The sequence below is a fragment of the Capricornis sumatraensis genome, chromosome 23, assembly GCF_032405125.1.
Source record: "Capricornis sumatraensis isolate serow.1 chromosome 23, serow.2, whole genome shotgun sequence".
Taxonomy (NCBI): Eukaryota; Metazoa; Chordata; class Mammalia; order Artiodactyla; family Bovidae; genus Capricornis; species Capricornis sumatraensis.
In genome coordinates this window covers 23457448-23479361 of record NC_091091.1, presented here as the reverse complement: position 1 = coordinate 23479361, position 21914 = coordinate 23457448, and the positions used below count along the sequence as shown (strand labels likewise).

Sequence of the window (21914 nt, the reverse complement as noted above, 5' to 3'; positions counted from 1 at the left end):
ATGATTCCAGCAGGTTCACCCAGTGTAAACACAGGCTGGCTGGCTTCTGGCAAGGTCAAGGTGTTTCCCTTTGCCTGGAAACCAGGAGGTGTGGCCGAGTCAGGGCAGGAAGAACAGCAGATCAACTGAAAAGTGGTGGAGAGCTCTGCTCCTGGATCTCTCAGGTTCCTCCAAATGCTGGGGGCCAGCTCCCCGAGGCTAAAGGAGACAAGTGAGTGGGGAGCTACCTGGAAGAGCATTTCAGGGCTGGGGCTTCAAACGGCCTTGAGTCTTTCCTGCCTCCTGGGAGCCTGGGCTTTGGGTCCAGCCCTAGTTAAAGAGGTGACCTGGTAGCCAAACTCCTTAGTAAGAGTTCCCCAAAGCCAGGGGCACAATCGCAGGGGCTCCTGCTGTGAACCAGGGCCTGCGTTCACTAGGCACCAGGATCGGCGGTGGACGTGAAAACAAAGCGCATCCATCTCCCCTACTCCAGGTCTGGACCAGGACAAGGCCCCAGGAACCACGCCGACCGCCTGAACTTCGGACCATGTACGCATGCTACTGCCGAGCGCCTGGGGAGGACGTCTGGCCTCTACTGCAGCACCTCACCTACACCTACCAGCCCGCCCCTCTGCTGCTGCCCCCTATCCAGGCCCATAACTTCTGCAGCCGGCCCCGCGACCTGTGCGGCGGCGAGTGGGCTGCTCCGCGGGAATACCACTGCTTCCACGCCACCGGCGCGCCCCTGGAGTTCGCGCCGCCCTTTTGGGTCTTCCCACCGGCCTACGCCGCGGCCCTGCGCCCGCCGTTCCCCGTGCCCGGCTACCTGGGGCCATCGCTGCAGGCGCCCGCGGCCACGGCGCAGGCGGCGGTCGAGAGCGGGGCGCAGTGGCCGGAAGGCGGCACCGTACAGGCCGAGCTGCGGTGGGGCCGCGTAGAGCGCGCGCTTGGCCCGCGCCTCGAGCTGCCGGACTCGGTGCGCCGGGAGCTGCGCCGCGTGTACGGCACATACCCGCGCACCAACGTGCGCGTCACCTACCGCGGCGGCGAGTTCCTGCTGCGGGGCTCGCCGCGCCTGCGAGAGCCCGAGTTCCGCGTCGAGAGGGGAGCCCTGCGGCCGCCGGCCAGCAGCGACAGCGGGGACAACAGTCCCGCGGGGGAAGCGGTGGAGCGCGGCCGCCAGAAGAAGAGGAAGGCTTGAGCTGAGGGCGCGCGAGGCCCGGCGGCAGGCGACGGTGAGCACGCGCGCCGTTTTCCTGCCGCCGCAGCTATGCGCTGGGGCTGGGGTGCACCTGTCACCTGTATTTTTGCCTTTTTTTTTTTTTTAAGCACCGCTGGCTTGCTGCTCTTCCTTGATTTCAGGTTTTTGCAGGATGGCGGGGCGAGGGCGAAAAGGGATCAGAGAGATCTCTGAGTGGGTGTCCTGTTACTCCTTCCTTCTCCTTGGACTTGGAAAGCCTGAGCGTGTGGTGGAGGAAGGGTCTGGACCCTTTGTTTCCTTCCTGCCCAACCTCCTCCCCATGAACCCTGCCCTGCAATGAGCCCCCACGTGCCCTTTTTCGTCTCTTCTCTCCAGGAAATCTCCCCTAATTCCCCAAACTGAGGGCCCACTTATTCCCAGCCTGTAAAGAAAAATAAATGACTGAAGTCAGGTGTAGGCTTTAAGATTGTTTTTATGTTTGGGGGTGGAGGTGGGGTTTCTTCATCTATGTAATGTGAGCCTTACTTCCCTTTTTGGGGTACAAGGTGTCAGGAATTAGAGTGGGAAACGTGTACTTCCTCACTCGCCGGGCCCCATTTCCTTTAACCAGCTCCCTTCCAGTGCAAGAGGACTTTCTCCTAGATCCTGAGGCCCACCACCCATAGAGAGATTCTGAGGGCATCAGCTATTTTGTTGAGGTGTGGATGGCAAGCATGGCTGAGGAAGGGATCCCTAAGACACAGATTTAGGGCTGGCTCTGACATGAGTTTGGGTAAACTCTGGGAGTTGGTGATGGACAGGGAGGAATGTCATGCTGCAGTCCATGGGGTTGCAAAGAGTTGGACGGACAGAACTGAACTGACTGACATTTTCTAGACTCTCTGAGCCTCAGTTTATTCATCTGTTAAAGAAGAATAAAACTAATACAGCCTACCTGGAAATTTTACCAGGGTTGAAATCTAAGATGAATGTCACATCTTGTTTCCCGATTCTTTTTAAACTTTTATATTGTGTGATAGTCGATAAACAATGTTGTGATAGTTTCAGGTGAACATCGAAGGGACTCAGTCATACATATATTTGTATCTTGTCTCCTCCTTCTTGCTAACAGTCTTTAATAGGTTGAATGTGCGCTATTCTAGGAGTTTGCTGGAGGATTAAGCCACACATCGAATTTTAACTACAGATCTAGCCATACCACCAGATCTAAGACCCAGGCTGCATAAGTTTGGCTCCTCATGGAATTGCTTTCAGTGAACTTCCATTTGTAGTTGGCCAGAAGATACCTGGGTATACAGGTATGTTACTGAAACTGCAGATCACTTGATTGAACACTGCTATAATTATGAGCTTCATGCAGAAGTTCTGTTAAACCTCAGCACTTGGTAACGATGTTTCTCCTGATGAGTGGTTTTGCTTTTTTATCTGTGAAGCACCAAGGATCTCATAATTGATCATATTTTTCTCTTTGCCCTGGTTTCTGGGGAGCCAAATTTGCTTAGCATCTTTTGTGTAAAACCTGGATCCTGAACTGTTACCCCTAGTTTCATCTTATTTTCCTTTCCTTATTTTTTTAAATTATGGAAACACAGGGAGCTGTTGTAGTGTGTTAGGTCTACTGTGTGACCTTGAGTGAACTATTTAATGTCCCTGAACCAATTTCCTCATTGTGAATGGGGATGATGGTATCAGGACCTATCTCATAAGATTATTGAGAAGATATCATGAAATCCTGCACACAAAGTGTTTACCACAATAACTGTCATATACTAAGTGCTCAAAGGTTAGTATTTGTTTTTAAAAAGTAGTTTGCAATACTGAAATTTATTAAATGGAGAGTTAAAATCTGTTCTGATATTTTGTGTGGCATGCTAAGTCCCTTCAGTTGTGTCCAGCTGTGTGTGACCCTATGCACTGTCGCCCACCAGGCTCCTCTGTCCATGAGATTCTCCAGGCAAGGATACTGGAATGGGTTGCCGTATCCTCCTGCAGGGGATCTTCCTGACCCAGAGACTTAACCTGTGTCTCTTACGTCTCCTGCATTGGCAGGAGGGTTCTTTACAACTAGGGCCACCTGGGAAGACCATCAGCCTCAAATGATCACTGAGGTCCAATCTAGTATTTTTTACTGTTTTTTTCTGTGCACCTCATATTACCTACATAAAAGGAATTGCAGTCTTGCTTGTTGCATTTTACATTAAGTATATCTTGGACATCGTTTTATGCCAGTGCACATGGTGTTACCTCATTCTTTAACAGTCTATAGCATTTGGATTCTTTTCAGTTTTTAGCTATTAAAAGTCCATTCAACAAATTTCTTGAATGCCTTTTATTTGCCAAGAACTATTGCAGGCCCTGAGGATATAGTCGTGAATGAGATAGCCATGGCAGTTTCTGTCCTTATGGAAAACATTTAAGCTGAGACCTAAAGAATATGAAAAAGCTAGCTGTGCAAAGAGAAGGGTGAGGGGAAGCCAGGCAGAAAGTATGGTGAATGCAAAAGTCCCAAGGAATGAAAGTCATCTTCACTGACTTAACAGGCATTTGAAAGCCCACATGTGCTGGGCAGTATTCTAGGCACTGGGGCTCTAGGAGAAAAATAAACAACTCTCTGCTCTTGATAGAGCTTACTTTAGAGATGTAATGTAGGGAAATGAAGACTGACAATAAGCAAAGGGGAATATACAATGCAGTGTCATAGAGCAATAAGTGATGGGGTGCTATTTTCAGCAGGATACTTAGGGAAGGCTTCTCAGAAGAGGTGACTCTTCAGTGAAGACCTAATAAAGACCTCTGCAAGCTATTTAAATAGCTGGGGGAGAAAAGCAAGTACAAACGCCCTTGGCTGGGGTGTCCTTGTCCGGTGAGTTAGTGGGAATGTAACAGTTAATGGATGCCATCACCAACTCAGTGGACATGGGTTTGGGTGGACTCTGGGAGTTGGTGATGGACAGGGAGGCCTGGCATGCTGTGGTTCATGGGGTCACAAGGAGTCAGACATGACTGAGTGACTGAACTGAACTGAATAGTTAATGAAGTTACAGATGAAGCTGGATCCTGTGGCATCTTGAAGCCATGTAGAAAATTTTGCATTTTTTTCCTTAGAGGAGATTATGAGCACAGGGAAATGTGATGAGATTTTTTTTTTAATTATTCTGGATGATGTGTGGAAAAGAGACTATAGAGGGGCCATTGTAGAAATAGGGAGAACAGTTAGGAGACATTTGAGAAATAAGCTGAGAGAGTGATGAGAAAATAAATGTCCTTGAATATGCATCTTTGTTCACATATACAAGTGTTAAATTGTGGAATCTGAAACCTTAAAATTAGAGATTGAATCATTGAACAATGACACCCTAGTAGCAACAAGCACAGCCAGTGCCCAGATCTGTGATTCTAAATTCCATCCTCCAAAAAAGGAACCACTCCCCTTGGGAAAATGGCTGATTTCAAGGCTGTGGCAGGAAAGGTACAAGATGAGCCTAGAACAACTTGTGCCAGAAATTAAAGGACTCTTCAAAAATATCAAAAGAACAAAAGCGCCAACTTGAAGGGACTTCCACTGACCAAATCAAGGACACTGTAAGCATCAAAACAAATAATCACAGTAACAGATTATAACCTTCTGAATAAAATAAGGATCCCTAAGTCCATGCTAATATTAACTAAATAAATACATGTGACTGGAAAGCTCTCCTTATAGAAGAAGGAAAAATGAAATTAGAAAATTACCATCCCCAATCATCACAGTAATGAATGATTCAAGTGAGACTCATTCCTGGACACTAAAAATAATGGGTGAAAGTCTGATGAAAAACCTGATATTTATATAGTTTCATGTATGTTCCAATAAGATATTTATTAATTACAAATTTTAAAATAGTAACCTGAAGAAAATAGTAACCTAATAGTATAATAGGGAAAAGTGGTGGGTAACATGTTAATAACCCCATTGCAGTAGTCCCTCTTAAACAAAATCTTTCTTACCATTTTTTTTTCCTTACCATCTTTTTTTCTTACCATCTTTAATGAGTGTCTTTAAATTTTTTCTTTAATGGAAACAAACTGACATCATGTGCTTTGGATATGTTAAACTGAAAAAATACAACATCAAAAATTCAGTGGTAAGGCATAATCATCAGGAAACAAAAACCTAAATTGAGAGAAAAATTTTCAAAACTGTCAGTGTCATAACAAACAAAGGTTTCAAGTCAAAGGAGATGAAACAGACATGAAAACTAAATGCAATGCATGATCCTCTTTTCGATGCTAGACCAGAATGAACATTGTTATGAAGGACAATGTTGGGACAAGTAGCAAGATTTGAATGAGGACTATATATTAAAGAAAGCAATATGGCAAAAAAAAAAAAAGAAAAGAAAAAGGTTAACAGTTGGTGAATCTGGTATAAGGTTAAGTCACAGTTCTTTGTACTATTCTTGCAACTTTTCTGTAAGTCTGAAACAATTTCTAACTAAAACTAGTGATAATAAGGATATTGAGTCTGGATCAAAAAGGATACACATTTAAAATGTAATTTGTCACAGATTTTAATCTTAGAGAATTTTCTACATGCTGGTAAGCCTCCTCAAATCCTTTTTCTTTTCTTTTCTTTTTTTTTTTTGAAACACAGCAGGTTAAGTAAATCATGAATCTCCCACCATATAAGATTATTTTCAGAATCCCCTTCCTCTTCTACCCTCTCAGGCCCACTCTTAAAGTCTCTCAACTCTTCTCATCTCTAAGAATCCACATTGCTCACACACATTCTTCCCCCAAGGCCTTCACTTATGCCCTGGAAATGTCCAGAAGCTGCACATAATTTACCCCTATCCCCCAGCCCCAGTGAGGGAGGAGGTCCCCAATTATAGACTTTTTGAAGGAAGGGCTGCCACTCAGCTTAGTCCAGCCTGCCATTGCTTCCAAACTCCAGTGCTCCAGCCCTGTCTGTGGCTGTAAGGAAGCCCTGCAGGGAGTCCTAGATGTTTCTTTCTTTGATCTTTTCTTTGAACTTAACCCTTAAAAGCTTAGAACTCATAAAACATCAGGGCTGCCAGAGACTTTACTGTTTACCTGGCTCAACCTCCTCAAGTTACCTTCCGTTGGGAAACCAAGGCCAGAGAGGAGTGACTCACCCAAGGTCACACAGTAGGTGAGAATCTACCTACTGTCCCTATCTCAGTGGGGCTTGAGCCACCAAACTCTCCTCCTGATGACCTTCTCCTCCTGGCTTCCCCCCAGCCTTACCCAACCCTGGCATTTGGTTTAGAGCCCTTTGCTAATAAACCATGACTGACCAATTTTAAACCCTATCCCACCTCCCAACTGGGTAACTCACATTCTACTGAAAGGAGGGTAATTATCACAACAGTCTTACACACTTAACTGAGCACTTACTGTGTGCAGGCACTGTGCTAAGCCCTGTACAGAAACTATCATTTAATTTTCACAAAACCTTGATGTGGATATAATTATTATCCCCATTTACAGATAAGGAAACTGAGGCCTATAAACCTGGGAAATCTGACTGTAGCCTTAACATATAGGCCTCTTCATACATGAGACATGCTCAGCAAAATACAAGGAACATTTATTGAACAGCCACTCTGTGAAGAATACTAGACTAGTCATCACGGGGCTCATGAAGCAAGCCCCACTGGAAGCAGAGTGTGGAGGATTTGTAGGACATCGTATGCATCATTGAGGCACTGGAGAAGCTTCTTGTAAGAGGCATCTGAGAAAGACTTTGAAGGATGTGTAGGAATCTAACAGTGATGGAAAGGAGGTGTCCCGAGAAGAACTGAGGAGGGGTCAGCACAAGTAAAAGCATGGCAGAAGGAGCAGGAAGGAGCAGGGTTTCACTGGAGAGCAGGTTATAACCAGGAAGCAGTGGAAGGTCAGGCTTCAAAGCTAAGTGGAGGCCACACTTCGAAAGACTTTAACGGCGAAGTGAGGAGTTTTGGGGAGCCATTGAAGTCTCTGACAAGAAGAGTGGCTTGAACTGAAGTTGTTAAAAGATCGAGCCAGTGGCAGCACCTGGCTGATGCCCTGTGACCTCGGTATTGATGGTGTAGCGCAGCCGGGCGCCAGAACTGAGTCCCTAGGGCATTTGCTAGAGCTCACAGCCTATGGAATTCAGTTCTCAGAGCCAGGTGGCCAAAGTTCTCTTAACCTTGATGCTGCCCTCCTGCGCTCTCTTCTGTGAATCTTTCCTCATCCCCAGGATGGATCAGGTGAGAAACCCGAGATCTCAAGATTCCTCCTATTCCAGGAAGGGTCTGAGCTTGGAGCAGAAAATAGAGGTCCATTGCTAGAAGAGGCAAAGGTTCTCTCAATTCCAACAGGATACTGATATTAGATATGAGGGGTGGGGGCTCAGGGCTGTGGTAGAGATTCCATGCAGAATGGGTCCCATCATCCCTGCCCAAATGCGCTCCAATGGGCCTAGGTGTGGAATTGGATAGACAAGGGACTGGGGGAAGAGCTAGAGCATGTACATTGAGAGGATATTTCTCTAGAGACAGGCCTCCTGAGCCAAACAAGACCCACAAAATGTGGATCCACAAGATAGAGGCCCAGGAGTCCAAGCTCCCTGAAACCACTGCCCCCGCCCCTACACACACACACACAAATACACCTGAAATGAAGATCTGAAGTACCTGGTATAGATAAGGGAATGGAAGAGAAAGACTTCCCTGAAACACACTGTGACTTTCTAGAGAGTTAAACTGAGGACTAGGGTGCTATTTCCACTCAGGGCAGAGCTGCAGCCTGTCTCTGGAGAGGGAAAGGCAAGCCTGCAGGCTCAAGAGCCACCCTCCACCGCCACCCCCAACTTGAGTTGAAAGGAACAGGTCTGCACTTACCCTTGAAGCCTCTCCTCTCCCTCCTGGAGCTGGATCTACAGTGATGCTCCCAGAGACTGCTCCTTAAATAGGCCCCGCCCCAGCCAACTCCCGCCCCCGCCCCATCCTGGCTCTTCTGAGAAAGGAGGAAGGTGTGGGAGGGCCGGGCACCCTGCCCAGAGAGCCCTTTTTGACCTCAAGCAAGAATGGGGACCCCCTTCTCCACCCACCCCCCATCTTTCAAAGCATCCCCTTCCTCACCTCAGTCTCTGACTGAGTCCCTCCCACCCCTTGAAACCAGCCGCTGGGTTCTTTCTCTGCCCTTAATGTCTGGGAAATCTGCCCTTTCTGCCTAATTCAAGCCCAGTTCCTCACTCTGAGGTTGAATGGTGGGAAGCTGATGTGCTGTGGAGGCTTCAGCACAAGATTCTAGCTTTCCCCATCGGCTTAGGAGGCCCAGCATCAGCTGCAGAATTCACTCACGGAATGGGGAGGGAGGGGGTATCAGTCTCCCTCCTTCTTACTCATGTGGCTTCAAGCTGCATCCAAAGCATAAGTGGAGTTTATTCCCATTCCGTGGAAAGATAGTGAGACCTGAGGGAACAGAAAAATCAGGGGGTTAAGGCCCAGGCAGTGTGAATGTCACATGGGACTAGTGTTCCCTGGAGCTCCTGATTACGGTTTGTATGTGTCCCTGTGTCTGTGGTGGGCCCTCTCCCCAGCCCACCCTCTGTTCTCTGATTCCAGAACCCAACTCTTACTGCACAGAGTTGAGACCCTCCAGAATCTGAGCTGGGAATTGAGGGGCTCCCCCTAAATGGTCTTTCCCTGAAACCTCAAGAAGTTCTTTCCCATGATAAGTAGCTACATCCACTGCCATTCAAGAAACAGGTCACCAGGGTCTTGGGCTTGGAACCAGGGACAGCTCTACTGAGGAAACCTGGAAATTCCTGTAATGGGGGTGGTAGGGAGAGAAGAGGCATCAGTATTGTGCAATGGAGGGGAGAAGGAGGACGGATGGGGGGCTGGGGGAGGGGAGCGATGGCTTAGTCTTTAGAGGCCTGGCAGCTATCCATCACCTCCTTCCCAGGGGCCTGCTTGGCCCGAGTTCAAAGTGGCTGTCACCCCACCCTTCATTAACCCCAGCAGCACCAGGCTGTCAGCAGCAGAGCTTTTATGGGAGACGCGACGCCAAAAGCGCTCCCTCCTTCTTTCCTCCCCTTTCCTGCCCCCTTTCCCCAGCAGCCCACATCTTGCTCTCTTTGAGGCTAGAGAATCCTGGTGGGGAGGTGGGAGGTTGAAGTGAGGGACAGGACTGGAATAGGGAGTGGTGATCCTCTTTTTCTCCATATTCTGGCATTGCTTCTGTCCTTAGGGAAGAGAATGGGACTTTCTCCCTTGGACCATGAACTCCTCAGCGTAGGGACAATCTCTGGGCCCCCAGCACCCTACAGGAAGACTAGACCTGAAAAGAGGCTCAGCCTTGTGGCTGGGAACGGGAGAGCTCATTCTTGAATGGCACTCTTTCCATCATGACCCACTGAAGGACTTCTGGGAAGGGAAGGCTCTGGACTTCCCCCCTGGATAGCACCGGGAAGCTGAGGTAGCAGGAACAGAAAGAGGAAGCTGAGGTTTTACTGGGTACTGGGGTTCAGCCATCCTGTCCTAAATGAGGAGCCCTGCCAACGTGGGCATTAAGGTACTGGCCTGCAGGCATCCTGCATCTGAGCTCAGGTGGGTCCTCAGAGCACCTGCTGCCCCTTCCCCCATCCAAACCAGGTTCCAGGTCCCAAAACTTAGGCCCTGTAGCCACCCTAATCTTGGGGAGACATCGCTGCTAAGAGAATGCATACGAGCAGATCTACTCTTATCTGGTGGCTTTGTGGTAATGAATCTTCCTGCCAATACAGAAGACGCAGGTTCGATCCTTGGGTTGGGAAAATCCCCTGGAGGAGGAAATGTCAACCCACTCCACTATTTTTGCCTGGAAAATTCCATGGACACAGGAGCCTGGGGGCTACAGTCCATGGGGCCACAAGGAGACCGACACACACGCACACACACGCACGGCGGGTAAGTCAGTACCTAAGAGTTGATGGGTGACAGGGCTTAAATCTGGACTGGACACGTAGGAGGAGAGACAGTGGGATTTGGGGAACACCAGGTCTAGGAGTAGGGGCCACCAGAATCAACCAGTGAGCCACGGGATTGTGGGAAGACGGGAAAATCAAGAAGTCGACGGGAAGATACAGGATTTGAGGGAGATTGGGGGGGCTAGGAAATAAAGTGGATGGGAATACACTGGGTGGGGCCAAATGTCCTTGGTCTGGGCAGACAAGGTACTAGGAGGGCATACAGTCAATCGGTGAGACTCCACCCATGGCGTTATCATGCCTAACTACTCCCTACCCTCAAAAAATGGCCGCCGCGAGAGCCCGTCCAAAACCCTGAGACAAATGAGACTGGAAGCAGAAGCCCCGCCCACTTATGGGCAAGTGCCCTTCTTAAAAATGGCCACCACAGCGCTTCTGGAAGTGAACCGCTCTGGGCCCCGCCTTTGATCTCGTTGGTGGGGCTGGGGGCATGCGAGCTGCACCGCGCGGGACAAGTCGCCGGCGGCGCCCGACGGAGCAGGTGATTCCCCCTCCAGGCCCCGACTCAGGGCTGGAAGAGTCGCGGAGAGCATTGACCAAGGGTACCCGTCCCGTGTGTCTCCCCACAGTACCCCCCCGGGGCCCGCCGGACCCCCATCTCTGATTCTCGCCGTGGCCTGTTATCAAGGCACTTTTTAGCTTGCTCAGGCCTCCCTCATCATGTGTCCCCCAGGGCCGCAAGCGCATCCATGTGCCCTCGGGCCCACTATTCTGGATGCTTAAGGGTATCCCGCTAGCTCGTTTAGGGAGCTGCTGCTTCAGGGGTCGGCCATCATTGTGCCCCCACTTCCTGTACTCCCATCACCCCGCATTTATACTCCCGCCTGATTTTGGATGCCGGAGTCCGTATACCCCTCGATCCACTTGGTGCTTCTAAGAGCTCCTTTGGGGTTCAGGGTACTGTGATGTCCTCTGGAACCTGCGTTATGTACCAGGGCCCCAGGAGCCGGGCTTCATAGAATCTGGGATAAGCAGTGAAGACCTCGTTTCTAGACTCTTGAGTGCCCGGGGCTTCTTCCACTCCGCTTCCCAGGACTCCTCCCACATGGCCTACTGGTCTCCCTCCACCTGGGGCACATCCCCACCTGAAGGGAACAACATAAGTACTTTCCCCAGTTTCACTTAAATTTGTTTGGGGAGGGGAGGAGGCATTATGGAGCATCTGGAGAGTTTAGGGCTGTGCGGTCCCAGAGATGCTCCCAAGCCAGCTGGCCAGTGAGGATGGGGCAGTCAGGGTTGGCTCCGGAGAGGAAGTGAGTCCTGCAAAGTGAGGGGCAAAGGGGCAAAGGCATTCTGAGTGGGGAGAATGGCGTGAGCAAAGATTCTGAGGTAGGCAAGAGGGCTAGCCAAGCAGGAGAGGAGGATCAGAACATAGATTGGGGACCGACCCTTTGCATCATGAAAGGTAGTGTAGTATGGTGGTTAACAGTGAAGGTTTTGGAGCCAGACTGCCTGGGTATAAAACTGCCATTAACTTCCTTTGTGACCCTGGGCAAATTACTTAACCTTACAATGTGTCCATTTCCTTTTGGGTAAATGGGATAATGTGATATATTAGTATCTATATGTTAGGGTAATTGTGAGGATTAGGTAAGTTCATACATGTAAAGAGCACAGAACAATCCCTGGCAGATCTTAAGCAGTCATCCATGAATGCTAAGTCATTTCAGTTGTGTGCGACCCTATACGACCCTATGGACTGTAGCCCACCAGAATTCTCTGTCCAGGGGATTCTCCAGGCAAGAATACTGGAGTGGGTTGCCATGCCCTCCTCCAGGGGATCTTCCAGACCAATGGATCGAACCCACCTCTGTTTGTCTAGTGCCACTAGGGCCACCTGGGAAGCCCTGTAAGCAGTCAGTAAATGCTAAATATTATTACCTTCATCAGAGGTATTCAAACAAGACTCACAACAGGATGTCAGTCACATTTCATGGGTGCAACTAACCAGTGAACCCTGATTTGGAGCCCCCAGGATGTAATGGGGTTCTGTGGGCTATATCCAGAATTTGAAAAGTCTTGGGGAAATCACGTTCTGACCCTGGAGAAGCCTGGCTATTTGGGCTGCAGCTTCCCCAACTCAGGGACTATGAGGAGAAATATTGGGAGAAGGTTCTGGGTAGGAAAGGAATGCCAATGAAGCCTAAAGGGTGGAGAAGGGTGAAAGAAAGGAGTGGCAAGCTTTGAAGGCTGGGGAAAGTTTAGACAGCCCAAGAACAGGAGGAACGGGGACATTCTATTAGGAAATAAGCCAGAGCAAAAGCTCAGGGCAGGAAGACTTTTATTTGAGCACAGTGAGGTGTTTGCCATGAATAACTTCTTGGACCTTGGCTAGAAGCTAGGCGTCAGCCACATCCCTGAGAGCTTCTTCCCTAGAAGCTTTCATGCAGCATCCATGGACCTTGGTCCTCACAGAGGTTGGCAGACAGCTGCTAGCAGCCAGGAGTGGTATAACCTGGGGTGGGTGTTGGTCTCCACAGGGGGCTGACTTCTTGGGGGAGCAGCATGATGGGATCTGGTATGCCTGGTTTGAGCAGTTACACTCCTCGCCAGGGCCCATACTAGGGTCTGGAGCAAGAGGCTGGCCTCCCCTGGTGGGATAGGGCTTCTTAGTTCTGCTGTCCCAAGTGACCCTGTACTGTCACAGCAACTCTGTGTTAACAGTCAGGGAACCAGGGAACTGTGATTGTAGATGGCAGCCCTGTCTCAACCCAATTGGAGGTCTTGACATCCCCCCATTCCCAAAGTAGCCCCTCGAATATACACTCAACTAGAAAGTCCTGGATTTATCTCTTGACTACTACAGTCAAGCCAGGTGACCCTGGGCAAGTCCTTAAACCCACTGAGCTTCAGTCTCTTCATTTGTGAAGTGGGAAGTAACTTTATTGAGTGTACATTGATCAATAAACCAGCTGTGTAGTCCCTGTGCTCATGGAGCAAGTGGAAGAATCATTAAACATTGCCCCAGTAATTTTTAAAATTATAGCTATTAAAAGGTGTTGTTAAGTAAGGAAAAGTGTAGTCTGGAGTAAGGGTGTAAGATAGAGGAGACCAAACAAGTTCTAGAGGGTCAGGGACAGCATCCCTTGAAGGAAACTGTAAAATGAAACCTGAAAGGTGAGAGGAGTTAGCAAGTGAAGGGGTGGATGCAGCAGGTTACCCAGGCAGAGGAAACAGTTCATGCAGAGACTCTTGCCATGAAAAAGCTGGAGTGCTGGCAAGGTGAAAGCAAGCCAGGGTGGAGAGGAGTGATCTGGGTGGGGATGGGGGCGGGCAGTGGTACATAACGGCTGGAGAGACAGAGGCAGGAGTAAGGCCCTGAATTGAGGGCCACGAAAAGAATCTGGACTACTCTGGAAACAGGAAATCATGGATAGATGTTATGCAGGAAGAACATGATTTTTTGTAAAGATTGTACAGCCATGATCTTTGTGGAGAGTAAGTTGTTGGTGGAAAGATGGTGGTGAGGAGAACGATTGGGAAACTTGCAGTTAAGGCAAGAGATGGAGCTGAGTGGGAGGAGAGATGGAGAGAAGTAGACATGTTGAGAAATAATGGTCAGGGCTTGGTGACTGATTGGATGTGGGAAGGCAGAGGGTAGGATGGTGTCAGGGATCCTCACAGCGTCTGGTCTCAGACTTGTGGCAGGAACAGCTGGGTACATGGACAGGTGTACACTGGGGACAGGGACAGCCTTGGAGGGGTAGACGACTTGGGAGAATGTCAGTTTGGAACATGTTAAGTCATCCCCATGGAGGTGTCAGAGAGATGGATGTACAAGTGTGTAGCTCAGAGGAGGAGGCTGGACTAGAGAACTAGACATTTGGGAATTGGTGACATGGAGTTGGAACAAGAAGATCTGGGCCCAGATGAGATCTTCCAGAGACAGAGTGTGCAGACTGAAGAGAGGAGAAGCAGCTTTGAGCCTGAGCTTTGCTGCCACAGTTAGAGGGGAAAAAGAGGAGAGGGATGGCCTGGGAAGAAATGGCCAAAGAGATAGAAGAGAAACGGGAGGACGTGATGCCTCCTAGACCAATACTGATGCTGCTGAAAGGGCAAATATGAGGTGAAAGAAATGGCCTTTCTCTCTTTCTTGATAAAAAATGGATAATATTGGCAAATTCATATGGTTCAGCTTAATTAGACCAATTAGGGCTTCCCAGTAGCTCAGCAGTAAAGAATCTGCCTGTAACACAGGAGATATGGGTTCAATCCCTGAGTTGGAAGATCCCCTGGAGAAGGAGATGGCCACCCACTCCAGTATTCTTGCCTGGGAAGTCCCATGGACAGAGGATCCTGGAGGGCTTGGGGTTGCGTAAGAGTTGAACACAACTTAGCCACTAAACAACAAAAATAATTAGACCAAAACCTGAAAACAGTAACTCCTGACCTTAGCCTGAGAAGATTTGGTAGAGATGTTGGAGCAGAAGCCAGACCAAAGTTGGGGAGAAGTGGCTAGAATGGAGAATAAGGCAGTAGACTTGAGCGGGACCTGGTGACTGGTTGATTGCAGCAGGTGGGGTTGAGAGAGGGTGAGACTCAGGGTAACCCCCAAGTTCAGGTTTGGCAGCTGAGCAAGTTGTGTCAACTAGTGAAACAGGAGGGGGTGCCTGTTTGGAGGGGGTATACACAGATGGCAAGGATATGGTGAATTGGGGGTAGGTGCTCCTGAGTCTTCTAACTGGGATAAGCTGACATTTGGACCTGTGGTTCTGGAGCAGTTTGTTGCCACCTGTATGTTCTTGGCTACCAAATACAGACTTTATGGAGCCAAAAGCATGTAAGTAGGATTGAAACAAGTCAGTAAGTATTTATCAAGCACCTACTAAGTGCAGGCATTTTTCTAAGTGCTAGGGCTATACCAAAGGATAAGACAAAGTCCCTCCCAACTCTCTCTTCTTAAAGCTTATGTTCTATAGGGCAGGAGAGACAAAAAGCAAATAAACATAAAAATAACATTAAACTAGTATATGCCATGTAGAAAATAAAGCAGAGAAAGAGATTGGGGAGTATGGGGAATGGTTATTTTTGGTAGGTTAGTCAGGGACAGTCTCTCTGGAGGCAGCATTTGAGCAGAGCCCTGGCAGAGGTGAGGGGATGAGCCATGTGGATATCTGGAAGAGATAGGCAGGAAGAAGCTGGGCGAGTTTGAAGGACCCCAAGGATGCTGGTGGAATGAGCGAGGAGGGAGTGGTGAGGTTGGAAGGTAGGCAAAGGCCAGATCTTCTAGGCATCGTAGGCCTTGGGAACGAGAATGGACAGCCTCTGTAGGTAGCCTCAAGCTGCTGGAAGGGCAAGGACCAGGCAGGGAGATAGAATTCATGAAAGACTTCCCCTTCTATCTGGGCCCCAGAGCCAGAAAAGCCCCTTTGTGTGAAGGGTGGGTGGCCCATTCTGGGTGGGGGGATGGCTGTGCTCAATCCTGAGGCCTGTTCCTTGGGGGGCTGGACAATGGGCCCCTTGTGGCTGGACTTGGGGGCCCAGTGGCCCTCTCAGTGATGGGATTCCTCAGCCAGGAGGCATGTGACCTCAAGACCTTGGCGTCTTCCCAGAAGATCTGGGCCTACTTCTGGGGAGTGGGGTGGGGAGATGGGGAGAGGTCAGGGGGAGGGAGGAGGGAAACCTCCACTCTGGAAACCTCCTGAGACAGTGTCCTGTCCTGTCTCAGGCTGGAGGAGGTGGAGAGATAGGGAGGCGGGGGGCTGTGGCTCTGCTTGAGGGAGCGGGGGAGGACCAGAGAGTTGGAAGCTTCGGGCAACTTCAACAAATGGTTTCTACAGCAGGGCAGGAGGGAGGAGCTGGCTGGCCCCAGACCTGGTGGGCAGGGGCAGGCAGAAGAGGGCCTGATGAGCCTCCATCTTGTATCCCTTCAGCAGAGGAGAGAGCATGGAGCTGGAGCGGATTGTCAGTGCAGCCCTCCTTGCCTTTGTCCAGACGCATCTCCCAGAGGCCGATCTCAGGTAGGAGCTGCTCTCCTAGAAGGGTCATGCTTGGGCCAGTGCTGGAGCAGCTGGGCAGGACTCTGGACCCTAGCCAGTGGAGAGACTGGGGTGGGGAGCACTCAGCCCTGTTCCTGAGATGCGGAAGGGCTGAGTATGATCTGCTGGTGTGGCCTTGCCTCTCATCCTGTTCCCGTCACCCTTGTTGAACAGAGGGGAGACCAAATCTGTGAGGAAGGGGGAGGGTGGGATACTCTCCAGGCTTAACGCTTGAGGTCTGCCTCACGGTCCCCAGGAAGCCAGGGGCTGGAGTCCCAGGCTAATAGGGCTTGTCTTGTTCTCTTCCTGCAGCGGCTTGGATGACGTCATCTTTTCCTATGTGCTTGGGGTTCTTGGGGACCTGGGCCCCTCAGGCCCATCAGAGGAGAATTTCGACATGGAAGCCTTCACTGAGATGATGGAGGCCTATGTGCCCGGCTTCGCCCACATCCCCAGGTGGGGTGTGGCTGGGGCCAAGACGAGGGGTGCTGGCTGATGGTCGAGGGTGGGTAGAGTTGTCCTTTAACCACCCTCCTGGTCTTTTCAGGGGTACAATAGGGGACATGATCCAGAAGCTCTCAGGGCAGTTGAGTGGTGCCAGGAACAAAGGTAAGCCTGGGAATCGGGCCCCTGGGTGACTCAAACGGCCTCCTCCAAAGCCCTGGCAAACCTGTTGCTCTTTCTGCCCCTTTAAGAGAATGTGCAGCCACAGAGCTCCGAGGTCCAAGGTCAGGTATCTATCTCCCCAGAGCCCGTGCAGTGGCCCGAAAAGCTCAAAGAAGAGATGATGTCTTCTGCTGGGGACACCCAAGATGAGGTACTGGTAGAGGAGGGTACCAGTGAAGGAGCTCGGGGGGCTGGAAAGGAGGAAATAGTGCCTCTTGTCAACATTTATGCCACAGGCAGCCGGCCCTGAGGAAGAGCTGCTGCCAGGGGTGGACGTACTCCTGGAGATTTTTCCCACCTGTTCAGTGGAGCAGGCCCAGTGGGTATTGGCCAAAGCTCGAGGGGACTTGGAAGAAGCTGTGCAGATGCTGGTAGAGGGGAAGCAGGGGCCTCCAGCCTGGGATGGCCCCAACCAGGTATCCTCTGCTAGACTTCCCCACCCCATGCAACCTCAGCCATGCTCCAGCTTAGTGCTAAGCCCCTGCCCCTAGCCTAGCCCCATTTGCTTCCCCTGCTGGTACCCTAGGCCCTACACCTGGCTTCTCTCTGCAGGACCTGCCCAGGCGTCTCAGAGGCCCCCAAAAGGATGAGCTGAAGTCCTTCATCCTGCAGAAGTGAGTCTGGGCTGGGCAGGTCTGGGACCTTTGAGGGTCTTCCCAGGGTGGCAAGAGCTTCACCCAGCCAGTTTTTGGCAGGTACATGATGGTGGATAGTGCAGAGGATCAGAAGATTCACCGTCCTATGGCTCCTAAGGAGGTGAGATGGTCGGGGTCGTGGAGCGGGCGCATCTGTCTCCAGGCTTCTGCTGCTCACTGCCTGATTGCCTGACAGGCTCCCAAGAAGCTGATCCGATACATCGATAACCAGATAGTGAGCACCAAAGGGGAGCGATTCAAAGATGTGCGGAACCCTGAGGCTGAGGAGATGAAGGCCACATACATCAACCTCAAGCCGGCCAGAAAGTACCGCTTCCACTGAGGCACTTGCCAGACTCTGCCCGAGCCATCTAGGCTCAGATCCCAGAGGGATGCAGGAGCCCTACACACCACACAGGGCCCGCCCTAACTCCTGTCCCCCTTCCTTCCCAACTCCCTTGCTCTACAGTGTTAACCTCTTCTTGGAGCTGCCACAAGCACAGTAAAGGTAGCCCCAGGAAGGTGTGAGTCCATTCTGGTTATTTCACAGCTGGGGTGCTGGAATACTGTGTCTTTCTCTCCCAACTTCACATCCCCTATCTCCAACAGAGCAGCGGCGCCAGGCAAGAGGGGATAAAAAGCTCTTTATTTGAAGCTCTAGGGTGGGGCAGGGCACTGGCCTCTCACCGGAGGCCCCCACAGTTCAGTTTCCTTACAGTTCGCGATGAGGCCCCTGCCACACAGTCCGGCTGTGCCCATCGGCAGGCGGGTCAGACCTGCAGGTTGACAAAGGGTGCGAAGCCCACCACGTCCTGCAGCAGTACCAGGGCCTGATGCAGCGGCGGCTCAACGTCGATGTCCACACCGCGCTTCCGCAGGCGGCTTAGGCTGGGCTCGGCCACGTGGTGGCAGTGCCGCACCCGCAGCGAGCGTAGCGCTGGGCAGTACTCTGCCAAAGTCCTGGGGGAGGAGCAGGGGGAGGCAAAGGGCGTGAAGCCGCTACACACGCGATGGGGGAGCCAGCAGAGCCCAGTCTCCCTCCAGTTATGGCATACTTTCCTCCTTACAGGAGGGAAGGGGCCTAATTTGAGGTCATACACTCAATGCCTCCAGTGAACCAGAGACTTCATGCCCCAGGATTGCAAGGTTTTCCCCTTGTTGAAGAATAGCCAGAAATCTGACTTTGTTTCTGAAATCTCCCAAGGTGTAAATAGGAGTTCAGAAAAGGTTTTTAACTATGGGATCTCTGGCCTAGGTATTCCTGGAGGCACTTCCTGTTCAGAATGCAGTTTCATGCTAGTAGAAAGATCCAGAAACCCCAGTTCTGCCAACTAGAGCCCGCCCCTACCCCCAGAGAACTTAAGCGATCGTTCTTCTCCCATCTCACCGACCCCAGGCCCAAGCACCTGATACCATCGCTTCCGACTCGGAGGCACCCTGTTAGGTCGAGGTGCTGGAGTTCCGGGCAGTTCCGAGCCAACTCCTGGACGGCGGTATCCCCCACATTGGCGTTGACCGCTAGGGAGAGGCTGCGAAGGCCTAAGCCGCGCCTCTGCGCCAGGTATACGATGGCCTCATCCTTGAGCTGTCGGCAGGCGGTGAGGTCCAGCTCCTCCAGGGCCGGACAGCGGTCAGCGAGGCCGCGCAGCGCCAGCCCATCTACCCAGTCACAGTGCGCGAGCGAAAGGCGCTGCAGGCGGGGGCAGCCCTCGGCCAGCGCCCCCAGCGTGCGGCGGCTCAGTTGCCCGCAGCCGGCCAGCGCCACACTCCGCAGCTGCGGATTCCGCGCCAACACCGGCACCAGATCCTCATCCGACAGCCATTCGTGACACGGCGCCAGCGCCAGCTCCTGCAGCCCCTCGGCGTCCCGCAGCAGCCAGGCCAATGCGGCCCGCGGAATCTGCGGACCCACCTATGGGCGGGGAGGCACCTCCACTCTCAGCTGTTCCCGGGGGAGGACTCTGCCTACTCGCCCCTGAGGAGTTCTTTCCTGTCAGCAGGTTGCCCTCGGGGCTTGGCACCTGCCCTCCCAGGAGAGACCCTACGCGCCCTCAAGTTGATCCCTGGTATTCCCCCTTTGAGAGTACTTCTCGCTGGGTGGATCGCTTCCTAGGCATTCCTAGCGGCCCACGGGCGATCCGGAAGGGTAGACAGAGGGGCTGGGGGCTGGAGGCGGGGCAGAAGTGGCGGGGGGGGCAGTATCCAGAAGGGGGCGGGGCTCCAGCCCCTGGCTCACCTGAGCGGCGTCGAAGCGGCGCAGCCGGGCGAGGTGCAGCTGCACTAGTGCCCGGAAAGCCCGACTGACGCGCTGCAGCCAGAGCAGCTGGCGCAGCGGCACCCGGCTCAGGACGTGTGGGAGCAGCACGTCTTCCCAGGGCAAATCCAGGAGCCTGTGGGTAAAAGGGCGTTGGCGGCGGCGTTCCCGAGTCACTGTTACCTGCGAGTCCGCCTCCGTTATGCTCCTGAGCCTAGGCTCCTAAAACCAGCCCCCAGGCCCAGCCCTGATTCAGCTCCACTCCCCCAGGCCCTTCTTCCCTCTCTCGGCACCTCCGGTGCTCGGTACCTGACGGCTCCGGGCTCTTGCTCCCCTCCGGACGGGTCCATCGGTGGCTCCATCGGCTGCCTACTGCGCGTGCGCAGTAAGGTCGTCTCGCTGTGGCCTTGGAGCGGACGCAGCAAACCCGCCCTCTTGAGCTACAGAGACAGACCGATTCAATCGAGTGCCGGCTCACTGAGGATCCTATCTGAAAGCCCTCCGGATGGATCCTGAAACCGAAGACGGAACAGACCGGTGGTGTAAACTGAGACCTCGCCTTCTCTGCTATAGGGCTTGAGACTGGAGGCTGAAGAATGCGATCGTGCAGCAGAGACTGACTTTTTTCGTTTTGGGCCAGTGGCCGCGTCTAAGTGAAGTGATGGGAGGAGCAGGCAAAGCCAAACGTATAAGGGGCGGGGCCAAGATTCTAAGGTTCTGGGCCTGCTTTCTCTGCCCTCTGGTCGCGTTTAGCGAGTTTGAAAAATGGGGAGAAACTGTCCAGGCTCTCACTGTCTGACACGGAGTGGATGCCCAAGAATTGGTGAATGAATCGAAGGGGCAAAGTTAGAATTTATCTTCCTTAATGAAGCAAATTTGCCCAAACCTCCCATCCCTGGTTGATTGTGAGGTAAAGAGCTATTCAACCCCTTCCACTCCCAGAAGATTTGGAACGGGTTTACACGTTTTGGGGAGAAATGTTGGGGGCGAAAAGGATTATATCTCCAGCTGGGTCCCTTTCCTTTACCCGGGAGGTCTGGAATCCTGAGAAGAGTAAATGTTCAGGTCGGCCCACCAAGAATATTGCTTCTCGGTTGACCTGGCGTTGGTCTGGGGATTTAGTTGTGGGGTCTAAGATTAGGCCCGCCCTAGGGCAGCGGCCCCCCAGACCTCTGGGTTCAGACTCTGGGTCGTCCTCTCACCGCGTCCCCAGATCCAAGTTCAGAGTCCGCTCCAAGGGAAATCTGGAGCAGTGCTTTCCCCATCATCCATTGTCAGGGAGGGTGTGAAGGACGCAGAGGGCTACTGCTGTCCTAGGAGCTCCCCCACTCCCACGCTCGCCCTAGCAGGGTTGCATTCTCCCTTCGTGCAACTGTTTCACCTGCCTCTTCATATCGAAAACTGCTTCCCATCTATTACCAGGGTTTCAGGCACCTCTGCAAGGTGGACACATCTGTTCCGTCAATCCACTTTAAAGATGAAACCGAAGCCCTGGAGAGGAAGCACCTTGTCCGGGGTCAAGCGAATCGGGATAGAGAACTCGGGCATCCTGTTTTCCCCCGAATTCCTTTCACACTCCTCCAACCTCCCCCACCCCCACTCCCATGCTGCTGAGAAGACAGTCAACAGCAGCGGGGAAGGCCCAAGGAAGATCAGTTTGGGTGGGGGACTTGCTCCCTTTTCCTCCGCCTGCTTGGGGAACGGTAGCTGGGAGGATAGATCTCTGCTAAGATAGAGTCAAGTGGGCGCGCACCACCTCGGGCTGCGCGCCTCCTCCCCCTTCCAGCTTTGTTCGCGCTTCTGCGCCTGCGCAGTGCGACAAATCTGGCGCTGTCCCCTTCAGCACCACGCCGAGCCAGCGCCGCCCCTCCCCGCGGTGAGCCCCGCGCACCCCCGCCTCGCACGTTCTCGCGCCCCCTGACCGCTCGAACAGACCCCTTCTTCCTTCCGAGGTCACTACTTGCCTGCCTTGGATTTCCCAAGGAGAGCAGTTGCCATAGTAACTCTAGCGGTGTTTTCTTAAAATAACCGGGCCCGCTTCTACCTTGGCCAAGGGCACAAGGGTTGCCTGTCTCCCACTTCCTCTAGTCCAGGCGTTATTCCGTCTAACCTCTTACTCCCAGATGGCAAGATGTCTAATTCAGGCAGCAAGGAAGTTCTTTTCGAAGTCTGACTAACATCCCTCCTGCTGCATCCTGGGCGA

General features: G+C 52.0%; 3 protein-coding genes across 5 annotated transcripts; 2 read left to right on the top strand and 1 right to left on the bottom strand.

Moving 5' to 3' along the window:
* The first annotated feature begins 526 nt into the window (after positions 1-526).
* C23H10orf95 (chromosome 23 C10orf95 homolog) lies at positions 527-1180 on the top strand. The gene has a single exon (XM_068961361.1). The coding sequence runs from the start codon at positions 527-529 to the stop codon at positions 1178-1180; it is 654 nt and encodes a 217-aa protein (XP_068817462.1).
* Positions 1181-10535: 9355 nt separating this feature from the next.
* On the top strand, positions 10536-17947 carry CUEDC2 (CUE domain containing 2). Of its 3 annotated transcripts, none has more exons than XM_068961668.1 (9): positions 10536-10659; positions 16055-16138; positions 16469-16612; positions 16704-16765; positions 16852-16973; positions 17059-17238; positions 17375-17436; positions 17518-17578; positions 17654-17947. In XM_068961668.1, the coding sequence occupies exons 2-9, from the start codon at positions 16065-16067 to the stop codon at positions 17798-17800; spliced, it is 852 nt and encodes a 283-aa protein (XP_068817769.1). In that variant the 5' UTR covers positions 10536-10659; positions 16055-16064; the 3' UTR covers positions 17801-17947. The 3 variants fall into 3 exon arrangements, with proteins under 3 accessions (XP_068817769.1, XP_068817770.1, XP_068817768.1); XM_068961669.1 differs by having other exon boundaries at positions 10539-10659; positions 16052-16138; positions 16906-16973; XM_068961667.1 differs by having other exon boundaries at positions 10539-10659; positions 16052-16138.
* Positions 17948-18100: 153 nt separating this feature from the next.
* On the bottom strand, positions 18101-20073 carry FBXL15 (F-box and leucine rich repeat protein 15). Its single transcript, XM_068961628.1, has 4 exons — positions 20021-20073; positions 19694-19847; positions 18864-19369; positions 18101-18417 (listed from the first exon to the last, which is right to left on the bottom strand). The coding sequence occupies exons 1-4, from the start codon at positions 20071-20073 to the stop codon at positions 18228-18230; spliced, it is 903 nt and encodes a 300-aa protein (XP_068817729.1). The 3' UTR covers positions 18101-18227.
* Positions 20074-21914: the final 1841 nt, after the last annotated feature.